The 25827-nt window shown below is 36.0% G+C and overlaps 1 protein-coding gene across 4 annotated transcripts in view; it reads right to left on the bottom strand.

The window, feature by feature from the left end:
- FTO (FTO alpha-ketoglutarate dependent dioxygenase) overlaps positions 1-25827 on the bottom strand; it is a 261683-nt gene that overhangs the window by 171013 nt on the left and 64843 nt on the right. For 3 of the 4 annotated variants that reach the window (XR_008236694.1, XM_052797305.1, XM_052797307.1), the window contains exons 5-7: positions 17483-17562; positions 14937-15080; positions 7519-7638 (exon numbers count right to left, since the gene is read on the bottom strand). Coding sequence is in view for 3 of the 4 variants with exons in the window: in XM_052797305.1 (XP_052653265.1) it covers positions 7519-7638; positions 14937-15080; positions 17483-17562 (344 nt within the window). In the remaining variant the exon portion in view is untranslated. The remainder of the gene's footprint in view (positions 1-7518; positions 7639-14936; positions 15081-17482; positions 17563-25827) is intronic. The other variant, XM_052797306.1, reaches the window with a different exon arrangement.

Here is a 25827-nt window from a genome sequence, read left to right as displayed (position 1 = left end):
TCAACTGCAGAATGTTTGCTCCTTAGGACACAGCCAGTAAGTAACTCTTTTTCAGTTACAGTAAAAATCATGGCCTCATTTTATTGATGAGGAATTTAAGATCAGAAATAGTTTGCAATCTAAAACCAAAGTAAGACCTCAACATTCTGATCTCCACACTGATTCTGGAAATCACATTTAAGTTACTTGCACAAGTTAAACAGAGGGTCAGTGAAAGAATTAGCATCTAATCCATCAGACCATAATGCTTTCCATGGCAAGTACTGAAGCAAATTTTTATTTCCTTATATATAAAATGAGAGCTATAAATTTGATCAAAGATGAAGTAACTGTTAAAAAATAGATTGCAAAAATACTATTCACCCTTGATCTTGTTAGGAATAAGAAGGACTGATGATCAGATAGGAAAGAAAAAGTATCAATGCAACAATGGCAGCTTTTTGGAAGAGGTCACCTCCTTCGCTTACAAAAGCCATTTGGAAAGTAAAACAGCTGTATTCTATTTTATAGTGGTTACATAGCCACTAAAATACAATAGCAATAAAACCACGTTTAGCAATCCTAGTTGTACTCTACAAAAAAAAAAAAATATTACAGCAATGTAGATGGTGACATTTTAGTCACACTGCCATTTGCTTTCACTTTCATATGAAATCACAACTTCCCCTACTTTGTAACAATCAGTAAAAATTATTCCTGCCAAACCACTGTAATTCACAGTTTCAACACCAAACCAAATCTGGTTTTTGTATCTATGTAGCATGTGCATAAACATACACACACAAATGTACAAATGCATAGGCTCTATATCTGATCACTCCTATGATTGCATAAATGAGAACTAGAAACCACTTTAACTATAGTTAATAATTAATCAAGTTTTATATAACATATAGATACACAAATTTCAAAACCACAGAAGAATTCCTTTTCATGAAGTATTATTCTCAGTGTTCAAAAATGGTCTTTTATTCAGTTTTTCTACTAGGAAATGGATTTCTAAGAAGACAAAAGGCTTTGCAAAGAATAATTGGACTAGTAAAACAATAGCACAATACTACTACACTATTTCCACAGCAAATAAGCCTTGATAAACACACTGTTGATAAAAAGATCTTTCGTTATTCCAGTATATGTCCATCCAACATTCTGGGGAAAAAATGGTAGAAACAGCACACAATTTTATACAATCTACAATAGCCCCATCATACTGATTCTGCTTTCACTGAAATCAGTCACATAGCTCCCATTAACAATAAAAGGGCAAAACCAGGTTCTAAAATATCCTTCCAGGACTGACACTGGATTCACAGGGATGCAGCAGGAACTACAATCTGAGCTCTTCCCTCTCTGCCACACACTGGGTGACTTGCATTACTACCAAATATAGTCTAACGCTCTCTAAACTCTTCTCCCACGTTGTTCCTGCTGCCAAGAACTGCAAGCACTTGCCCCCAGTGCTCACTCCCTATGAACACCTTTTCTCTAGATATAACTTTATAGAATTCAGAAGTTACATAAAGAAATTAATTAGAAGATCATCACAGTTAAAAACCCCAACATACCTGTGTATGTATTTGTGTGTAGAAGCATGTACATACACATACAGTCACACTATGGACCAGCTCTGATAGTCTATCCACTATAAGAAAACTTTTACATGTGATGGGGAATCCTGTTTAAGCCACAGTGCTCAGCTCAGACAGAGATCCATCTACACAATTCAAAGACAAGATTGGGACATAACCTATGTGCACAATTTTGATTTCTGCTGATTGTGTGTTATATTTATTTATGTTTTAAATACTAACACAGAGCTCATCACATTTTACATGCAAGTACATGTATATACTAGACACAATCATATACATCCTATAGTACAAAAACATAGTGAAGACAACAGAAAGAAGCCCTGTTGCGGTAAGAGTTAAGCACAAGACAACAGAATTCTAGTCACCCAAAACCGAAGCTCACCAAGATACAGTTGTGTGCACAAGAACACCTACAAATGTCAAACTTGTAACTCGGGTGCAAATCCACCTAGAAGGGAACACAAAAATGGGACAGCATGCCCACCTCCTTTGCACCATCTGGTGCAGCACACACTACCCGCCACATGACATGCACAGCTGCACAAGCCACCCATGGTCCTTCCATTTGTGCTGTCAGAAACACATCTCACTTTCCTATAGGACATAAATTGTCCTAAACTTTTCCTGGCTTATGCCAGTTTACATGATAACCTTAATGTTTTCAGCATAATTCTCACAGTATGCTGTATGAGTTGGAAGACTGCCCTTTTGACAATTCCAGTTTATAACAGAAATGTTATAGTGGTTCATATCAACACAGCTTAGATCTCAACCAGGTCACATAAGGGTTAAAAATAGAAAGTGCTATCCACTGGTTTGCTCTGATGTTCCTGTAGATATTGTCACTGGATGTATCCTCAGTAGAATTCTATTCAACACCTCTGTCTTTAAGTACAAAGCTGTAGGCTGTAGCAGCTTTAGGAAACATAAGTATCCTTTTTTCTGCTGCACAGTATCTGTGTGTGAAATTCTCTAAAGGGGTTTAAGTATTTACCCTGAACACTATCAGACAGTTTCTAAAATTTTCCTTATCCTGTTGCAAAAACACTTCAAAGAGAATCATAAACACAGTCCTTTGTGCTTTCAGCACACACTTTGTTTTGGAAGCTTAAGTCTGAATTCCCTCAGAATTGTAAATATTTTTTCTGAAAGATGTGCAATACAACTTGACTTTGGTTTTTTTGTTTTTTGTTTTTTTTTTAAGATTGGTCGTGATTCTACTACACACAATGCTGAATCCTTTTTCCCATTTCTGACAGCTAAAAATATTGGGGTCAAGGAAATTAGTGCCAAAAAAATAAAAAAAAAAAGAAAAAAGAAAAAAGAAAAAGAAGTCTTCAGGATCAGGTTTTGTTGTTGTTATTGCTGTTGAAGATAAAAGGTACTTTTCTAGAAACATCTGACTCTTAGTATACATAAAACATAACCTGCCAAAAATACATTTATTTAAAGGGTCTGGCCTAAACAGATAAGAGCAGCCCCAAAAGACAAGAAATATGGCTAAAATTTGGGTCTTTGAGCTGCCATGTTGTGCCTACATTTCACAGCTCATTAGGCAAACAAGATCACCCATCACTGCACGGCCCTCCAATAAAGGAGTATGACACTGCAATACCTAAGCACAACAAGAAAGCTAGAAAAGAAATTAAAATAATACCTCAGAATTTCTTGAATTTTTGCTGACAAGGTCAAACCAATTCAAATATCAGTTAAGTTGCTCTGCATTTTCTGAAAAAAGCTAAACAACCAACCAACCTGTTTGTGATCCCATTATCTTTTTTTTTTTTTTTTAAATATAATTGGTTAGCTGTTTAAAGTGCCGAAGTCTACAATAGCTAGGATTCCTTTTAAAAGTATATTTTGTCTTATAGCTTTTCATGGTTGTTCTGGAACTCAAATACCCTGATTTAAATACATATTTAAACCGTTGTTTTAATTTGGAAAAGAAAAAAAAAAATTATGGCCCTGGGCTGAGATTTTGTAGCTCAAGTTTCAGCCTAGACTCAATTCTAACTGTCAGGCTGTAAGCCCCTGAAGTAGTGGCTTATAGCTGAAACTATGACATACTTCATATGTAGCAATAGTAGCAAATAATGAAATAGACCTCAAAAAGTAAAGAAAAATAATTTTGCAAGAAAATAGCCTTGCTCTCTGATTTCAATTTAGTTGTATAAACTGATAAAAGCATGCTGTTGAGAATAACAGTAATAAAATATGACTAGTAAATGTAGTTTTTAAATTTTTTACTAATCAAGGTGAAAGTTGTACAGAAAGATACCACTTTGCGTGAAATGCCACTTTGCTCATTATAACTACACAGAGTGTGCACACTTCTGCTTTTACACTACATTTATAGATTAACAGGTGTGCTGTGTTTCATTATCATCAGCTGTATTTTAGGATGCCAAAAAGTGAAACAAACGGTGTAACAATTACTTGTGTTTCAGTTATATCATTAAAACTCAGTTCTTTAAGATCTATGTTTCATTCCTTTAAGTAGACCCTTTATTGTAGGCAAACAGTTATGCTGTATATAACTCCAAATCAGCCATACTTTTCTCTACATTTTATTTCCACAGTTTTTTTTCATCTTGCCAAATTCCTGCATAAATACGTGGCATTAAATGGAGCCTAGCCTACCTAACATATATGTTGTGATTCTATACTGCAGTGACACTGATACATTTTAATAATCCCAGTCTCGGCTCTTACCCACTAAAGTCAATAAAGGTTATTAAGGCCAACTGCCATATAAATACATTGCTACATTGCTAAATGGACTGTCAGAGCAGGAAATACAATTCACACCATATAGCACTACTAGCGTCTTCATTTATTTTATTATTTTTCTTAAAAGGACCACTAGATATGTTAAAAAAGTCTTCAAAGATTCGATAGTTAAGGATAATCACGTATGTTTATTTTTTGTTCCACAAACAAAAACCATTTCATTGATTTACATTTTACTTATTCAAATGTGAATCAGCCTAAAACAAAATAAACAAAAAAAGACTGTAGGACTTCTGCAGTTCTTACTGATTTGGCATGGTGTTAAAAGATCTTCATAGCTAAAATAAATGTCAGATTGCAAGGTTTGCATGATATCGGACCCTGAGAGACAAATTGTCTCTCCACTGAATCTCAGAACAGCTACAGCAAGACTTCCTTGCATCACATGAGATTTCAGCTTTTCAGACTTCTCTTTACCCAGAAAGCAAAGCTTGTACAGTCTTTTTTTCAAATGGTAACTCTCCCTTTGAATTCAGCAAGCATTTATCCTGATGTTGCAGATGATAACGTGTTAATCTTGGATGACTTTTAAAAAAAAAAACACCCTCAAACATTTGAATAGCCTTCATATTTTCAAGGGAGGGGGAAAAAGAGAAGAAGATCGGTTGAACTGCTTTGGATTTAATGGTTCATAAATTCATGAGGTAATATTGTGGGAAATGTGATGTTTTATCAGAATGTCATTCAAATGAAAGGTTTAACATTTACATCACAAGAGCAAGCTCTAAGTAAAACTATCCTCAGGGAAAGAAATGCCAGGAATAAACATTATGATAAAATTGTGTGCTTGCTATAATGTACAAAAATATTAAATAATGCCCAAAGGTTTGAAGACACTGGGTTAAACTTCCTGCAGTATTGTACTCTGCTGTGACATTGGAGTAATTACAATTAGCAGAATCAGAAATTATTTTGGAAACTTTCTTTTCTTCTTTATAACTGCTTTACTAAACAAGGGGAAAAAAAAGGCACAAGACTGACTTTTGTATCACTCTAGACACATATATAAAAGAATGTACATCAAGAGTTGGTCAGCTCACACAAAAGTAAGAAAAATACGTTGCTTAAGTATTTTCTTTTAAGCAACAATATTCTTTTGAGACAAGACCAACAATTCTAAGACATTTTTACTTTTAGCATTTTGACACTTTTTTTTATTTTTAAGAATCATTCAGCTAAAATTATAAATTTGGAGAAAAAACATCTACTGTAGACTACTGGGTACCTTCAGAAATACCTTTTTGATTTAACTTAATGCTGTGGAAGCTAAGCATGCACCAAAACAGTACACTTTTTATGTTAAATTGCTGTTGAATTTGTTAACCCACAATTGATTTCCTGTGTTATGGAATCTTAGAGATTACAGCTAACTTGAAGCAACAGGGATAATTCTTGATGTTAATGCTACATTTCTATGTATTTTCATTAAGTCAGCGCCTGTTGTTGCATTAAAACTGCGGCTCAACATTGCCCCCTACCGTCATCTTGTGAAACACTAAAGGACAAAACGTAGGTTAAATCCAAAAAAACCCACCTACCTCCAAGTCCCAAATACAGTAAAGCATCAAATTTACTTAGAGACTCAACAAAACAGACATTCCCAATTAACATTCTCTTCTGTCTCCTTCAATAGCTGAAATTAATTGTGATTAATATGTTATAAGTCATAAAACATTAAAGCAATTTTTAAAATTTAAATTAGAAGCAGCTTCTGTCTTGGCCCAACCTTCAGTTTCCTGATAAATATCATCCTGAGGCCTGTTGAAAGGAGATACACTGACGCCACCATGTTTCTAATTAGAGACACATGGTAATGTCACACCAACTGCAGAAAACCTAACCCTTGAGAATTCCTGAGTTTGCTGGTTTTCCATGTTCTCAACACACAATGGATATAAAATAACAATCAAACATTCTTGTCTCTACCTCATCTAAGCCTGTGTTACAAGAAAGTAAGTTGTCATTTGAAAGAAAAACAAACCAAAAGATTTTTTTAAAATTACAAAGGTCATTCAAGAATGTGAGCACATAAGAACACAAAAATGAGGAATAAACCCCACATAAACAAGTTACAAATAATTTCCCTCCTTTTGTAGGAAAGTTTAATGTTCACTGATTCCTTGTGGCAACTGATTTCACAAATGAAAGTTCCACTTTTCCACACTTATTTTCCAAGTCTGAAACCAGCCATTGCTAGAAAAGTTTACAATACGTTTGAGCCGGTTAGTGAGTCACATTTCCCCCAAAACTCAAGAGCGTATTCTTGTCGCACCGTAGCTCCAAAGATTCAAAACCACCTCTACTACCAATCATATTCAGCATCCTCAGTTACATTACAAACTTTTCCTAGTCAACTACGAGCAAATTAAGGCTTATGCTGTGACCAGCAGAAATGACTGAGAAGCAGCTTCTAAAGCAGACATAAGGATATGAGCAAGGCACGTTTGTCAATACAGTTCCTTCTGTGTACAGATCTAGAAGCAGGCATGCTCACAAATGTATCAAACCCTTACACTAGCAAAGTCTCCCAACTCATTCTTTACTTGGACAGCAACAACAAGCAGGCTAACAGTGCTTGTCACTGAGTCCGTTTTCAAGGAAAGCAGGGATGTACTTTCAAGTATACAGGAAACAGCATCATTACAATTATTCAACAAACTAATCTCCTCTTGTTGGTTCTAGCTATGGTGTTAAGTGTGCAGGTGGACTACAGACAGATAGTTGTACCTCCAGATCATCAGATTTTACTCTCAACTTTCCTCAGATACATTCACCATTGTTGTCATTGGCAGAGTTGCCCATCTTGGTGTTGTACGAAAAAGTTGACAATGCAGAGTTTCAGGTACCAATCAGTGTGATGTTATATGACTGTCATCTTATGAGGCTGTCGAACTTTAAAAACAAGCAAAGTCAGGAAGTAAGTAAAATCTTGGGTTTTTGGATCTTATTTTGTTCACATTTCTTCTGGCTACTGGGGAGAAAACTAAGAGGAGGCAGTGAAGGCTGACATTGATTCTAGTTTTCATATGTTCTGAATAAAGTTTAAAACCCATTACTACAGCACAATTAAAAACTTAATTGTGAGTGCTCTCAGAATTAAGCTCTAGAGGCTTTAGACTATAAAACTAGCACTTACCATAACCTCCATTTTTCTCCAAAATTCTTCCAATTTAGCCATAGGCTTAAGCCACCAATCAGTGCACTTCAAATACCGCTTGCCTTGAAACCAAAACTGCCTAAGCCACTCAAATTCAACCTGCAAGGTAAAAATGTACAGTAGCATAAACATATATGTTCCTTATTTGGGGCAGGAATAAGGTATTGCATGAATCCAGCTATACCTGAACAATCCCCTAGAAAAGGAGCTTACCAAAGTTCTCATTTCTAAATGCACCCTTACACCCAGCTGTTTATTTTATTTCTATTCCACATGAATTTGGGACCTGAGCTACTCCCTTCAAATCTAGAGAGGTGCAAAACCCAACTTTTTTCTTTACATGTGGTATGCGTACAAAGAATACTAAAACTTCAGGTTTACTCACAATTCAGCCAAATACGGACCAATTCTGGCTTATTTTGATTAACGTTGTGGATTTCAAAATATTTCAGTCATATAAAAAAGATTGAAAAAACTTGCAGTAATAAAATTGCTAGAATGCAGCCTAGTCAATTGCTACGGAATGAGAGTGTAGCATTACAAAGAATCAGAGTTTCTCATACTTTACCAAACAATCTCGTTACAGATAGGCTACCAGTAACTTTGGGATTGACTGGATCTCCATCTGGGACGGGCGATTGCTCTGCTCAGGCAGGGGTGCAGGGCAGAAGGGGTGTCCCACAGCTGCTCCTGCTCCCTCTGCTGGGTCTGCCGTCACAGCAAAACCTGCTAACACACAACCCGCACATCCCTGGGGTGAAAAAAGCAGGTTTCAGCTTTTTGGGGCAACTGAAGTAACAGGTTTTTTCTAGGACAAAGCTTGTGTGGAAACCATGCTTTACGAAGAAAACAAATTCCCCACTGAAGCAATAAAAATTCCATCAGGAGCAAGCTAATACTTTTATTTGGAATATGAAACACAGCAAGTGATGTAATACTTTACTTTTGGGTTTTTTTTTTTTTAAATGTCGTATGTGGATGGCCCATCAACATTAAGACAAGAGAAATATTAGCTTACTAAAACATAGTACAAATATATAACTCATCAAATATTCTTTAAGCAAAATAATTCCATTTATCCTAATTTCCAGTGAGCCTTTCTTCCTTTAATAGTAATCCACAGTTCTGTGCTTCAGAATTCTGTATTTATCTTTGTTGTGGTAGTTACGTTTCACACCGAGTTCAAAGCTCCTTTAATCATTACTTGTACCACAAAGAAGTTTTTGTTTATCCCTGCTCAGCTCCGATAACGCAAATAAAGACAACCTTAGAAAAAGAATAAAGAAAACTGCCCAAAGCTGTCACCTAACACTTTCTTTCCTGCAAGGGTGAACAGAATGGCTGCAGAAATCTGAAAGTGTTCCAGTTAACATTAACTAAATGTTTGGTCAATACATGTTAAAGACTATAATAAAAGGTACTTAAAAATTTGAAGTGTATAAAAAGAATATTAAAGCAACTTTGTTGGTAAAATATAACAACATGATTAGCTGGCAGACATAGATCTTAAAATATTTTCAAAAAAACCTGACTGCTAGCCTAGTGACTTTTTAGCACAGAAGTTTGATGACATCCATCCTAAAAAAAGCTGAAGGAAAGTTTGCTTCCTCTACAGTATTAACAAGGTATGAAGGATCAAGTTATGGTTTGTTAAAAAATCCGTATACACAGTTTTGGGAAGGCTGAGCATATCGACAGTTCAACTAGAGTTTTAAGCACTAGATACTTTTTTTCTCCCCACACTTCTTTTTGGTTTTGCTGGCCTCTACCACAAAAGGGCTGTAACACATGATGTCTGGCAAACATGTTTCATGAAATGAATCACATGAAGCTGTTAATCAATGAAAAAATTTTTTTAAAAAATTAAAATCAATGTTACAATATGGCTCATCATATTTCAGTCAATCTGATTTTTGACTAGTCATATTGATTTGTTACATTAATCTACGTAATTTCAGTCTAATTCAAGTCTGACATCTTGGCCAAATTTTAAATGTATCTTGATCCTATACAGAGTATACAACTTGACAAGGAAGTGCTGCTTCCCAGGTGCAAGAGGTAAAGTTTAGCAACAGGCTAGTTAATTTTCTGCAGGATTAGCTGGTCTCATCAGAGGTCAGTGTACCAAATTGCAACACGTGGCTGTTTAACGATGTCGACTACCATTTCCTAGGGCTCTCAAACTCAGGTCCACATTCATCCCACAATCTCTCAGTTTAGCTCTAAACTGAGTTAATAAAATGGAGGTTGGGGAGAAAAACGATGTTTCACCCACCAACTTAGCCATCAAGCTGCTTGACAAGTGACTGCTCTGAACTATCACCTCTAAACAGATAACTGTTGATTCTGGAAAAAAAAAAAACCCATCACATCCATGAGGCAATGGTGACAAGATTTCTCTATCACTCTATCCTTGTTTTAGATACATGCAAGCATAAACACTTAGTTTTGCTAAAATCTCCAGAGATTCCAGTTATGCTAAGTTTGTTTGGTATTTTTAACACATGAACACTTTTTACACCACATCCATTGCTAAGTACGTATTTTAACAAGAACACATGCCATCTGCTTTCCAAGCTCTCTCAAAAGCTATACATCCTCCTGCTTTCATTGAACTCTATTCAGGAATACCTTTTCCCGCAGCAGGAAGGCACTCTATTGGCTTGCCTCCTTCCGCAAACAGGAGGAGCTGTACCAGGAAAAAAGCCACAACAGTAAATATTGGAGAGAGACAAAAAACTCAATTCTAGCCTTAGTGGAACTGAAGTTACAGAACATTCATCTTCTGTGACAAAAGTCTCAGGTTAACAGCTCTTGCAGAGGATTTTGTAACAGAGTTTTAATCTGGAGACTCGCATGTATCAGAGCTAACTTTAGTTATCATTAGAAAGCATTTTACGTGACTGAACAGGACAAAGCTTAACATATAAAAACATATATGCTGAGTGTTTGAGGAACAATTTTCATCTCCTAATTAATTTTTACTTATGACTTACATCTGTGCAAGTAAGCTCAGAATCAGGCCTCATATGTCTAACATATTTTCAAGTTGTCCTTTAAACAATGATTAAAGGCCAATTTTAGGTTATAGTCAATACTGGGTAGTAAAAGGCCAAGAGTAGCATTTGACATTTTGTGAGGCAGTGCTCCTCAGTCAATTATTCAAAAGTATTGGTTATTAAATGCCACACATGTAGGTGATCTATATTTTCTCTCTGCCGTACTAGCCAGCCACCAACCATGCTGTCAGCTCACTGTGATGTGCTAAAACATATTAACCTTCCTTTGGCTGCGCACACTGCTACCCTTTCTCAGCAGTGACCTCAGTGTCTAACACCATATACCTTCAACTTAGCTAGCCTAGGCTTTTCTACATCCCTGTGCATTCACCACACTTAAATTTATCTACTGCTGCCATAAAAATAGATTTGCTGTAGGCAAAAGTCACTGTACCTCACAAGCAAAAGAGCAACCAATTCAGTCTCAAGTTTTAATCATGGTAATCAGGATTTGATAATCATGGCTAAGTAAAAACCCTGATGAGGACAAAACCCTACGTTTGCAAACTTAAGTACTTACTTTGAAACCTGCTACATTTTCAACACAATCCATAGATGCTAAAAAAACTTCCTCTAGTGTTTTACTTCACAGAGAATATATAATTATTAGTTTGGTGTTGGCAAATAAAGAAGCCTTGAAACTACCTCACACAACATGAACTATTACCAGATTTTGCATTACTCAGAGCAAGGAAAACAAATTTTCTTTGAAATGTGAAAAATAGGCTGGCGATGAACTTTTCTGCAGATTTATTTTTATATGTATGAGCATTTACATAATCTGTCCAGCAGTGTTTTATTACTTTAAAAAGCATTTACTTGTCAATGGGTTTCCCCAGGTCCCCTGTAGCTCTGTTTGGGACATACCCAGCAGCTGTGCATATTTTGGAAAGCCAACTGTGATTCAGTAGGGGCAAGAGTTTCACATTTGGTGAACTCTGCAAGATCATTTATTTCAGAATAAATTATTACTGGCCAAACAGCAATCTGATTGCTTAAAGGGGTAACTTCAATCTCTAACACCATGCATGCATGGTTAGGCTACTGTATTTCACAGCTGTCCAGGTAATTACTTCTGTCCACCTTGTAACACCCTGTTCACTGGATACCCTGCTGTTTAAGTATTTGTTCAGACTTCAAGCCCATAAGCTACTCAGAGAAGCAGCACATGAACACCCTTAATTAAGGTTATCTTTACTTACAACTACAAAGTACATACTGGGAGTGAAGTGACTCACACATCTAACAAACAGCACATACCTCGCAATTACTCAGATATTCCTTTGAAGGCTGTTTTAGTGAGGAAGACCATGACAACAAAGCTATGTCTTAAGAAATATTAAACTTATACTTGGCTGCCCACTATAGATGCTGAAAACCTCCTCAGGTTAGCATCTCACTTTTTTGGCAGGAATACCTCTGTCAAGACATCCAAGACAGGGCTCTGACAAATGAACTCTGGGAAATCTAACATCAGTAAAGACATCCCCCAGATACTCACCCATACCTCTTTTAGAGGTTTCTCTGCCCACCACAAAAATGGAAAAAACTAAGTCTCCACCTATGCTTCAGATCTTCAGTTCAAACCCACTTTATCAGCACAGCAAGTCAATTTTCCTGTCCAATAATACAAAAGTGAAGGCACAAAATCATACCTCATCCTTTCAGACTTGCTCTTAGGCTTTTTCCCTCTAGCAGACACAGATAATTCATCCAGGTCTCATTTGGCAGAGCAGTTAATTTCAGCACAGACTGTGAATCTGTGCTAAACTACTATATTTTAGCTTAGTCACACATAGCCTGATGGTACTCTGATTGTACTGTTCCAGTTAACAATCTCTGATGACTACTTCAGAGGTGCCAGCAAGAGGGGTAAGAAAAACAAACCCCTAGCATTTCAGGAAGGTAAAAAAATCTAGAACAATGGCTGCATCTAGTTATCTGAGTTAAACCCTGCAAAGAAGTTCAGCTATAATAATATTTGAAAATAACATACAACTGTATCACCACCACTAGAGACGAGAATACTACCTAATTTCAAGCTCATGATGTCTGGTCCAGTGGAATAGAAAAAAATTCACAGGGAGGTTTAGAACTAGCACAGAAAGCTGTATATCAGACAAAAATACACAAGCAAAATTGGGTGGCAGTTCTTCATCAATTCTATGTTTGGCTTTTTGTGCAATTTTTTCTTCTGTATTTAAATACTAACAAACTAAGGAAAAACAAGAGTCACCAAATCCTGACCACAACAATCAAATGAAAAACTCATTTTCATCAGTAAACAGTTTCTTTAAAGAAACAAAACATGTTCTTGTTCTTCACCTGCCTAAGAAAATTTGAACCTAAAACGTGTATTAGTGCCTGAAAATAAAAAGATTTATCATACAGTGAGTAAAAGAAGGTAGGAAGCTTTTATATGCAAAAAAAAGTTGCATTAGCCTCACAGATCTGTACGTTTTCACTTCAGTGACATTCAGAAAAGAAATGCGCATTTACCACAGTGATAAGCCACTAGCAATTTTGTCTACTTGTGCAGCAAATAAATGAAATCTAAGTAGCACTTCAACATATGGAATTTATCCTTCAAGTGAAGAGGTGACCTTGGGACAAAAAAAATTAAAAAAAAAAAAAAAAAAGAAAAGAAAAAAAAAAGAGAGGAGTGGGTATTCTCTTTTCAAATGAAATATAGATCCAATGTGTCTACTAAGTCTAAGTGCACAATATGTACAAGTTAAACAATGATTTCTGTTACAGTATATCCCATATGCGTTAACAGGAAACATCCATGTATGTCATATAGCAAAATTATTCAGGTGACTGCAAACACCAGGGGCTAGTCTCTCACCTGATGTAAACAGCACATGTCTTTGATGTTAAAGGACCCGTGCAAATTTACACCAGCTGTGCATGTGGCCCTAGCTGTGCAAACCACATATGCGTATAGTTTTATGAACTGAGCCTGATTAATGTTTTGTAAAACCCTGCATGCATCAGACTTCTTTCAATTGCTCTAGGAGCTGTTTTGCTAAAAGTCAAGGGTGCAAACCTTTTGCCATCACTATACGCAATTTTACCAACTGTAAACACAATACAGATAAAAATGCATTCTACAAAGCTTTAGTAGCAATACATATTATATTCCTCAGCAGATATCAATTTAAACAGTTTACACAAATTCTAATTTGAGTGAAAATTACCTATGTACTATACGGCTTCTAACAGTGATCATACTTATCTTAGTAGAAATACAGCACAGGTCCTTCAAAATTTCTGAATATCGATGTGTTGTAAAAAACCACTGATACTTAAGCAAAAAGTGGTTCAGAAGTTTGTATTAACTGGTTGCTAGAGCTGTTTTTAAAGAGAGATGATGATCAGTGCTTTACAGTTAGGAACAGTTTAAAGCTTTGTTTTAGGTAGGACAGCTCTCCAGAGCAGCTAAAACATCTGTCATTTTAAACTCCTAATGCATAACCTTGACTACATTTTCTGTAACTTTAAAAAAAGAAAGAAAAAAAAAAGTACTAAATTTACCATCTTCAGAAACACTACCATTGTAAGAAGACCTAGTCCATTGTGTCACATATTCCTGACTCTACCCACTAACGCAGATTCAGCCAAATTACATTTTTTATGATACTGCCTACTTTCATACCACAGGAAAAATTACCTGTTTCCACAGTTTCCCAAAATACCATCTGATATTTTCAGTTCATTTGTCAAATCCATGTGTTTGTTAACACTCCAGGTCTGTACTTCAAGCAACAAAACACTGCCAGCTTCAGTGGAATCCTGCGGAAGTGCATTGCTACACTTGCATATTTTGTAGCACAGAACGACCTGCTTAAATATGTTCCTCACAATTATTTCCACTGTATTTTCTTCAGAATATACTTTAAAGCATGTACTCACAGTTGTGTCACACCTGGCATTCTGTAAAAACCTGGTTCAACACCTGATGAACAACTGAAAAATTTTACCTGCTCTTTCTCTCTCTTTTTTTTCTCTCTCCCTTTTTCTTAGAGAAGTGCTACAGTAGTTTGGTTTGTCCACCACACTATCAGACTTCGTGTAATATTACTGAAACTACTCTTTTACTCTACCAGCAGAGGGATCTTAAGAAGGAAAAATTAAAACTTCACAGGAATGAAAGAATCAATCCAAGTTAATCTCAATTACTGTACCCAAGTAAAAAAAAGTCATAAAAAACACATTTCAAACTTATACAGAGCAATGCCTTGTGAGCAACTGAACACACTTAATTGCCATTAACTCCATGAGCAGACTGCACCTCTCAGAACCTGGCTGAAGTATTTTCAGTGCAGATCATCTCACCTCATTATGTATTTCTTCTACTTGCTTTACAACTGCAGTTTCCAGTGATTTCAAAGATAAAGCCATTGATTCAGAATCAGTCTGTAAATTCTGGAGTGCCAGTTCACATTGTCCAAATATGTATTCCAGTGTTCCTCTTGAACACTATAAAGATACAATAAAAAATGTATATATAGCCACTTCAGAACATATGTATTCCTGAAATATACTGAAGTATTTGCTTCTGAAATAATCGAAGTAAAGGAGAAGAAGGGATGTATTTCTGTAACTTTATGTCATGATCTTTTAAAAAAAAGCGTAATGCCTGCTGGGTTGTCTGTATAATTATTGACATAAATTATGCAGAAGTCTAATCCATCAAACATCTAGCCAACCAGTACAGCATAGATTGAAAGGACAAAGAAAAGAATTCCTTCTAAATTTACTTTACAAATATGGCACACAAAAACATGAGTATACCTTCCATTGCTTCCCGGCCAGTTTTTGACGGTATTTCAGAATCAGTTAGTTGTATTTGCCCAGTTATATGGGCTCATAGTAACACTAAAATGGAGTTCCATATCCAGTCAGAGAGCTGTTTGCTTACAAGGTATAGAGAATATGAAGAAAACAATTTTGCACTTCTGCTCATTTTGTTTTGTTTTCATTAAATTTCCTTCAAAATTAGAAGGAAATCTGTAAAAATCCTTTTGAAACAAAAGAAAGAAGACATCTACATCTTTTAATTATTTTCAATTAAATATCTGTACCTTCAGTTAGATTTCCAGGAATAATCTTGAATAAGGACCCTCTGGTCTCATATTCTTTGTAAAAAAAATCTCCATACTGTACAACTTAAAGTCACAACAGTTCACAAAAACAAAACATAATCACTTAATAGAGAAGCTTTTCATACTGTGAAAATAAGTGTGCATTTTCCTGCAAAAGTAACATAGAGACAGGAGCAGTAGGCCAAAGCACTCTTAAAATGAGAGATGAAAAATACAGAATAATTTGTGTTAAAAGGTACAGTGTACTTGAACTTTATGTCAAAGCTTTATGTCAAAGCCCAGTTCAAGCAAGCAGAGTGTATATTTGTTTGGGAAATAAAGGCACATTTTTAATATTACAATTTATATGTATGTATATGTCCGTGGTCAGTGCTATTGCTTTATTTCCACTCCTGCACAAATTAGGAAGAGTAATAGGGAAAAAAAAGAAGTATATGGATACATTTATCTCTCTTGCTTCAATAGTGGTATATATTGCCTTGCTGAAAGAAGGAAGTGGTAATTGCAATTTTTTAAAATATCTTTTTACAATACAGTCTTATTTTTTTATATGCTTTTCCATTAGAATACTACATAAACAAAACTACTGATAACACCATGTCCTGGTTTCAGCTGGGATAGAGTTAACTGTCTTCCTAGTAGCTGGTACAGTGCTATGTTTTGAGTTCAGAGCGAAGAATGTTGATAACACTGATGTTTTCAGTTGTTGCTCAGTAGTGTTTAGACTAATGTCAAGGATTTTTCAGCTTCTCATGCCCAGCCAGTGAGAAAGCTGGAGGGGCACAAGAAGTTGGCACAGGACACAGCCAGGGCACCTGACCCAAACTGGCCAACGGTGTATTCCATACCATGTGACGTCCCATCCAGTATAGGAACGGGGAAGTGGGGGCAGGGATTCGCCGCTCGGGGACTGGCTGGGTGTCGGTCGGTGGGTGGTGAGCAATTGCACTGCGCATCATTTGTACATTGCAATCCTTTCATTACTGCTGTTGTCATTTTATTAGTGTTATCATTATTAGTTTCTTCTTTTCTGTTCTATTAAACCGTTCTCATCTCAACCCACGGGTTTTGCTTCTTTTCCCGATTTTCTCCCCCATCCCACTGGGTGGGGGGGAGTGAGTGAGCGGCTGCGTGGTGTTTAGTTGCTGGCTGGGGTTAAACCACGACACACTATGTAAAGGAATAGGGAGGAGAGGTCTAGTTAAAAAAAAAAGTGTCTTAGCACTTGAGAATACCAGGCTGAAGCCTTGTTACCTCAGAATGACTCTTAGACAACAGACTGTATCATTTTTCTGCTTCTTCAATCCTCAGATGCACAGAAGGATCCAATTTAAAGCATACTCATGACTGCTCTTAGTTGTTCTGAACGCCTAAAGGCCATTTTTGCCAGTGGACACTGCTGACGTGTTTTGAGTATTTCTATCTTATCATGAATATTGCCTTTCAACTAGGACCGGGATATGAACACAGCAAAGAAGTTTTAAAACATTTCAGGTAAAAATACAGTTGTTTCTACATTTCATCAGTAATCCATGAGGTGTGGTGTAGCACATTCTTAATTCATATCTCATATGCCTAACTGTGAGTTTGGGCAAACTACCAATACAGAAACAAGTGTACCTCAATCAAAAAATAAACAAATAGCAGTTGTTCAAGTTTGAGTCATAAGCATAACTGTGACCCACAGTTCTGGATAAGACAACATGATGCTACATACAGGGTATCAAAATATTAGTTTTAAGAATGACCAAATAGCAAACCATTTTTGATACTTACATCTGCCACTCTGTGAGTTGAGCTGAATCGAGGTGAAAAACCAGCCAGGACACAGTGCTGATGTGTCATATTGAGATCATCTAGGGACAGATTAGAAAACCTTAAGTACAGGGAAAAATTATACTACTTAAAACTTATTCTGGCTGAACATGAATTAAAGACACGACACTAAGCATTTAAAGAAAAAAGAGAATTCAGTCAGATAGTACTATCTTCATAGAGCTCTAATGTTTAGTAGAGCATGATAACTATTCACTGTCCTAGTGTTACCAAGACCCCTATTCATATTAGTTTTCTCCCAGTTTATACAGTTTAGAAGTGGCATTTTCCCACCTCTTATGGGAAAAGTTCAAGTAAACAAATTAATTCTTTCAAAGTCAAGGATCACTATAAACAACAGACTACTCTCTTCTTAAAAATCACTAAACAATACTGTACTGACATTTCTTGAAAAAAGAAACAAAGAAAGAAGAAAGACAAAGACATATTATTTCATCTTTTTATCTGAAACTTATCTGAAGTTTTCCCTTCACCTCAGAGCCAAGAAACTGGGAACCTAGAAAGCACAATCTGCTCAAAGACCTGTCTCCAAAGTATTTCCTTTGTGACTTTCTTGTAGCCTGCCAGAGGGCTATCATGGACGAGTTCACAAACTGTCAAACAACGACCCCACCACAAACCCTGTAGATGGAACCTACTTGGTTGCCATCAGAGTTTCAAAGTTATCATAACTGAAGAATGCTTGAATCCTGACAAACTAGAACTTTTTAGAGGAAACATATTCTTCTGGAAAAGTTCAGACTAAATCACTGTTACGCTGAAAACCATTCATGAAGTGCTTTCAATTCAAACAGTTTCGGTGTTAAAATTATGTTGCCCTCTCAACCTTAATAAGACATTCAGGAAAATCTGTAAAATCACTCCTGGGTTATAGTTTTGTAAGTTAGCAGAAAGATACTAAAAAAACCATACAAAATTAGGTGACCTGACGTGTCACCAAGCAAAAAACCATCATAGACAAAATTAGAAGACAGGAATAGAGACCTACAAGTTAGTTACCTTGGAGTCTGTATTTTCAACAATACCTATTCTTTCAGGGAATTTAGCTTCAGTCATCTCAATACAGCATGATGAGAAATTATCAAGCTTCATCTTTCCATCACATAAATATAATTTGTCTTTAAGAGATCAATATTTGCATACCTGAAACCTGATGTCCCAAATTCCTACTAATTTTTGAAAATGCTCTTCTGACCATAATAACAGACTATCAGATTGAAAAGAACACAGTGTGTGAGGTTTAATGGTATTCTCTTTACTACTGAAAAAATATATGCTCTAAAACTTTTACTTTACCTTGCAACAAGTCTGCAACTTTAAAACTGAGAAAGTCTAATGAATAAGAATTCAGAAAAATGACTGAATTTATCCTAGTTGTAAGAACAGTGTCTTCTTTTTATGAATTTTATAAGCAACTACTAAAGTTCATACCCAAGACAGCAGATAGCATCATAAACTTGAAAAAAAAAATAAAAACCAGAAAAACAATTTATATAAGGAACAGGCAGACAAGTGTTATGAAACAGGATTGAATTCCCACTGAGAAAGTTTAGATGAGAGGCTTATTTTCTATTTGGACAAGGTCTGCAGGTAGGTGAAGTTGAAAAGCTTGAAAAAACACTCCAAAACAAAAAAAAAGAACATAGGAAAAAGTGATTTCCTACATAAACATATGAGGGTTAAATTGCATACAGCCAAGTCTTGCAAGGACCACAGAACAGTATTACCTCTGGACATTGCAATATTTAAGTATCACAATCACTTTCAAGAAGAATTGCACCAGAAAACAAACCTAAACACTTCCACCACCCCATTCAGTGCCCGTTCATTGTGGTCTGTTTTATGTAGCAAACAGCATTAAAAGTACTACATTTTGATTTGCACCTTTATTCAAACCCTTGGCAAATCTTTCATTGTAGAGCTCGCCCTTGAAATTGCTGTCTCTAATCCTTTATGACTCTTAGAAAGATGCCTGTAATTTTAATTTAAGAGTTTATAATTCATCTAAAACTGTAATCGTACAAAAATAGTTGAAGCTTCATGGATCGCAGGTCTCAACGGAAATTTGAAAAATACATTCTAGATCTTAAAAGATTACAGTAGAGATTTGCTTTTCTTTTTCTTCTAAAAATATATTAATTGAAAAGAAAAAGCATTCTTTGTCAAATTGGCCATTGTCCATTTGGCAGCAAAAGGTTTTATTCAGATACAGAACACTACGTCCAGATTACTGTTTTGGTTTTAGAGTCAAACCAAAACTGTTACCTTCCTTGGACACCCATGTCAAAACTACCATAGTCCTCTCATGGTTTTAGGTAAAATATAATACATATGGAGTTAACATCAGTTTTACATGACTGAACACTGATCGGTGAGGTTTGGAAAAACAAAACACAGCTTCTCCAGTATTAAGCATCACATAAAATACATGCATATAAAAGTAGGAACATATGTATCAGTCCTGCTTTGGAAAACTGCATGCAGACAAGTTATTTGTCAGACAGTTCTGAATCTGTGGTGAGGTAAGAGCCAACATGGCGTCTCTTCTGCCACAAAACAGTGGGCCCTTATCTTGCCACAAATTCAGGACAACTATGGCAGGGACATCTCAATTCAGTATTTATTACAAAAACAAAATGCCACAAAACATATGTGAACTGTATAACGCATATGAGAAGTGGCTTTTTATTGTAAATCACCTTTAACACCAACTTAGCAATGTATTTAGTACAGTTTCAAGAACGGCCACACAATCTCTTCTTAAAATAGTCCTGCCTTCCATATAGATGCTTACAAGATGCCTATGTCAATTAACTAACTGCTAGGTAAGAAAGAAGTTTTTGAGAATTGGACTACAATTTTCTGCTTACGTGACTGTTCCTCTCCCAAAGCTTTCCCATGTCTGTGAAAAATGCTGTCACTTGCACAGACTATTTTCTTGAAGTTTGATCAGGCTTTTCACTTGTTTATAAATTTTAAAACACCACAAATTACCCAAATTTAAAACAGTAATTCTAGAAAACAATCAAGAAAAAACAATGAAGTTCAATACATACTAGAGTGCTATCCTGACCAAAGAGAATTTTCTCAATCAAAGCCTAATCACACGCATTAAAGCTATACGTATTTACCTGTATTAACAGGATACCGTTGTGCCACCAGTCACTGTGCAAGTGTGGATGATTACTTGCACTTCAGGCAGTATAATGCCTAAATCAGCTTCCCCAAACTACTGACAATATTGTAAAGGGCTTGTCTGTGTTCAAAGGAACACAACTTGGTTTGTAACAGACACTTGGTGTTTGAATGCTGGAAAAAATAACTTTGTTTTTCTGTCTGAGGTGGACCACCTAAGAAACAAGGACACTATTTCCTGCATAAAGGTATATGGCAAAATCTGTATTTCTTTTAAATGGATTGGTTTATTCTTCTATTTCTACCACTTTCTGCCTGCCACTTCCCAATGAATCATCTGCCACCTTATGGCCAGATCCCATTGTAGGACTGCTATAGCTGAGGCAAGATTTATTAAATGAAATTAATCACATGTACGATTGTGTACAGGTGGCCAAAGCCACCTCGGAAAACAAAATTATCAACCTGAAGTCTGTTTAAATAATTTGGAGGTCAGATTTTTACTTTACAGACGAAGTACTAAGAAGTCATAAGGAAGTTTAGCAGATGATCCGATTAGTTGCAAATGCATACAATTATTTGACACAGAATTTCCAGCTACAGAAACTTCAGATAACACACCTTGTGCAAAACATAGTTACAAAACGGAGTTTTTGTTTAATACTAATCCCTATTCCTCACACCTGCAGGAAAAAGAAAAAAAAAAAAACAACCAAAAAAACCCCAAAACCACCGCCAAAAACTATAATCCAAACACCACGAAACTATCCAAGGTACTTGGGTGCTTTAATACATGTATCCATGCAAGGCCTCTGTAAAGTTGATAACTGACACAGAAAAACCTAAGGGTAAGGAGAGGTTAAGGGACTTGCCAATGTTTGCATGGAAATTCTGTGAGAGAAGCAGGCTTACAGCTCTTAAAACTAATGCTATTGTTTTAACACCTGACCACCCGTCTACTATCAGATGCAGACTATTATTCTCCATGTGGACCCCCTTATCAGACAAGCTTCTCAGTGATTTTCCTGCTATTTACAGACAGCAGATACATTTTGGAATTTGGATGCTGCATATTCTATTTTAAATGGTGGGAGCAAGTTGATGTCATAGATCTTTCTGTCCCTCCCCTGCACAGACTTCTGCCATCCTGTTCTTTTCTCAGATACATCCCTCCCAGCACAGAATCTCAGCACAGTCCTCTCCACTGCTTGAAACTACTGCCAGTTCCTCTCTTTTCTCTCTGATCCTGTTCTTCTCAGTCCCTGTCCCTGCTCTGTCCCCACCTCACTGTATGCTTTCTTCTAGACAGCTGAATTACCTGGGCACTAACAGCAGAAACACTGAAAGCCCTGTGTTTGCCTAGCCTTTGTTAGAAGAAGGGACTAATGGATATGTGTATGTATATACACTTAACTAACATACATATACTTAACTAATTCTACTACTTAACTAATTATCAGAGCACCAGTGAGGTGAGGAGCCAAAGCCCTCAGAGAGAAACAATGACTGCATACCCATGTCACTACAGACTATTAAGACAACAACAAATACAAGGTAGAAAGAAAGAAAATTAATTCTTAGCCAAGCCTTACTGAAAGGAGTAGGGACTAAAGGCCCAAAACTTATTACTTCTAGGTAAAGAACTTCCCAGGAAAACACAAACCACAATGGAAAATGCTCACAGAATTAGCAACAGGGATTTATATCATTATTTCTATCTTCTTTCAAGTGTTCTTCCTGAACTTTTTTGACAGCTGTCTTTTTGTCATCTATTTCATGAAGCAGATAAAAGGTACAGTGGGTTTTAAAGCACTGGCAAAAGCTTTGATATTCTAAACACCACAAATATCTAAAAAAAAAAGTGAAATGGAATTGTGCTATTAGTTTTCTTAACTACCTTAAACAAATAAAGAATTTTCTTTTTAACCATATTACAGTGCCTTTTTCAAAAGCACAAAAATGTTTTTCCACCATTTCCAATTCTACTTGAATCCAACCGCACACAATGCTTCAACAGGAAAAAACCTAACCAAACTGATTTTATTGTAGGTATGTCAACAAAAAACACCAGGAAGGTATGTCTCCTTCCCCAAGAAATTATGGGGCAATGGAATACTATTTTCATAACTGAAAGCTAGAGGGATGATCTGTCCCTAATTAATAAATATTTTTAGTTTTAAAACAAGTGAAGTGTGCACAAACAAAACACAGAATTAATAAAAAGGCTGAACTAAAAAAAAAAAAAAAAAAAAGGATGTCCAGGATTTGCCAAATTTCATGACCAAAGTTTGGTAATGACAAATATGTTTCTGGGGTTCGAAGTCTTAATAATCAAGGAATACAGCATTTGGATTAAACGTGGACTGAAGAAAAAAAAGGTGGGGGAGGGGTTAAAAAACTCCAACGCATTCAAGATGCTAGGGAGCAAAGAGGGTTCAAGTTAGTTTGTGGAAATAGAAGCAGATTAAATATCTAGAAATAGTATAATGAGCCACTACATACATGTGGAAATGTTTCCATTAAATACTCATCATTAACCACAAGCCAACCTCTGCAATGTGTGCACCCTACTTCCGGCTGGTTATGAAAATAATTTTTTGATGCTTCTTGAACTATAATTTGCTGGCAGTGGGGAGTGGTATAAGATTCCAAGTTCATCTTCATGCTGTTTTAAAACCCTAACCTTCAAGCAAGAGCTTGATCTATGGGAAACAGCTGCAGAAAAGTAAATCTCCCTTTGAAAAAGTCCAGAATGTATTTTTGTTAAGTATGTTTTGAAGTCATGGTAGGAAAATCAGTGAAAATTGTAAATCTGCTTGCAAATCTGGTCATGTCTAACTCAAAGATTAGGGGAAAGATTCCAATTTAATAGTAAGACCATGACAACCCTAGTTAAGCATGCTCTAGGACAGAGCAGATGGGGCCCTTTGCTTACCTCCACGCGTTTTGGATTTATTGCATGCACCCAACACGTTTCATATTAGACACCCCTTGACTGTGTACTTGAGACAGCAGGGTTCAGTATGCACTTCCTCTGCAGACCAATATATTATTCTAAATTGAGCTAAAGTGTTTCCGTTTCATGAGTGACATAAAGTTCAGATTTGAGTTTTTAGGCAGCAGATTTGCAGTCATTCACCAGATCTTTTTTTCTTCATATTAGGAAAAGTAAGCCTTAAAAAAAAAAACCAAACCCACAAAAAACCTGTCTTACTGAAAGCAATTTTGGATTTTGTTTGGTTTTGTTTAAACAAAATACATTTATACTATTGTAATAGCTTACTTGAAGAATGGATTTGATCATCTCATGTTTAGTACTAACATACATTTAAATTATGGCTTATCATTTCATCTGAAGAGGACTGCTGAGAATGCAGGTTTAAATTTACATTTTAAGACTGCGTTTTACTAAAATTCTACCCAGAATAAGAAAAGACATTTTATAGAGCCAATGAAGAGACAAACATAAACACTACTAAATGTCTACTAGAAATACTAAAACCCACCCCCAATCTTTTTGTTACTTTGATATACCCATTGGTCAGGATTTACAAGTTACTGTAATTGCACGTTACTATTAGAAATATCAAGTTACCACATTTTCTTATGTAAGATTTGTGTGTACAATATTAGGAAATAGTTGGGGTATTACAGGTACAGGAATTGATAGGACCTGACTTTTTAATTATAAGCAACATACTGAATTTGACAATTCAGTGTTTTACAACATTTGTATAAAGCAGTAAGCACTGCACCATTTCAACAATTGGAAGAACAGACCTACAGAATTGCTAAGTTTTTTGCTAGTCAGATGAGTCAGAAAAAGTACAGAGTCCTACTAATCAGTCCCTGTACACCAACAGCTACTACTAGCTGCAGTACTCTTAACATATTTTCTAGATGCCTTACACACTGCTGCCACTGCTTTTAAAATGATGCCAGCAAGAAGACTCTGCTTACTAAAATGAGCTTCTGGAATGTATGACGTACAAATGCACAAGATAAATGAATCTAAAATTGTATTTATTGTCAAGTTACTTTTTATACAGAGTTTTCATATTTTATCTTTTAGATGGCATCCTCAAGATGCCTCTCAAAAGTCAGTTCAAAAAAATCTTTACAGTAAAAAATACACTAAAACCATATATGTCCACTTATATTGTCTTTCACTTTAAGGGAAAATGATAAAGGCAGTTCTGCTGTACATAGAAACTTAACAAAAGGGCCAGTTTGAGAATACTCTCTCCAACTGTATAAAGTAACAACTTTATTTAAAGTAATTGAGGAAAAAAAATACAGGTTATGGAAATGCAGAAGAGATTATCAAACACCTGGCCGACAGAGCTCAAATCTGTAGCTCTCTACAAAACATTAATAAGAAAGTGATTTACACATCATCTTCAGAAGAATGTTTAATATATCCTTTGTTTCCATCTAAACATGATCATCATGTTATGTGTTAAATAAACTAACTTTCTGACCCACCCTTCATATAGCATCCCTGATAATACTTTAGTTACTGTATATAAATTCCATTGGGGAATAAAAGATATCCTTATGATCTGGTAACTCAGTCAACTACAATCTACAGTATTTTGCAATAAAAATACTGAAGTTAGACCCCTTTTTTTATTAATTGCCTTCTGCATCTGTTGCCCAGCAAAGCTGCGTATGCACAAACTTTCCAGTCAGGAAGGATTAGGTAAGAAGTTTACTTGATGCCCAAACTGCTATTGCACAAAAATTGATTAATAATTCCCTTTCTAGGAATGTTTAGCTGCCACTTAAACTTCACTTTCATATAAGAAATGTCTCTGTTTCCCTCCAGGCTGCTATACTTTATCCTCACAAATGCAGAAAAGGGAGGCACATCCACACCACTGTGCCAAAAGATGTCACATCTTAACACTTGATTGTTCATGTCTGAACATACTTAAGAGCACAGAGAGTCCAGTTCTCTTACTCAAGATACTTCACTGACGACAGTGCACAGAATTTGATGAGGTAACTAAGAACAAGGAATGGTATATGTTTTTTAAGATTGCCCACAAATGTATTGCTTGTAGTAAGTAAACTGTTTTCATATTTGTTGGAAGATAAATGTGAAAGGGAAAAGCAAAAAGACTGTTCAGCCCAAGAAGTTGGCAGTG

Source organism: Harpia harpyja, chromosome 9, assembly GCF_026419915.1.
Source record: "Harpia harpyja isolate bHarHar1 chromosome 9, bHarHar1 primary haplotype, whole genome shotgun sequence".
NCBI classification, from domain to species: Eukaryota; Metazoa; Chordata; class Aves; order Accipitriformes; family Accipitridae; genus Harpia; species Harpia harpyja.
Note: the sequence above shows the minus strand (reverse complement) of the source record. Positions and strands in the feature narration are given on the sequence as shown.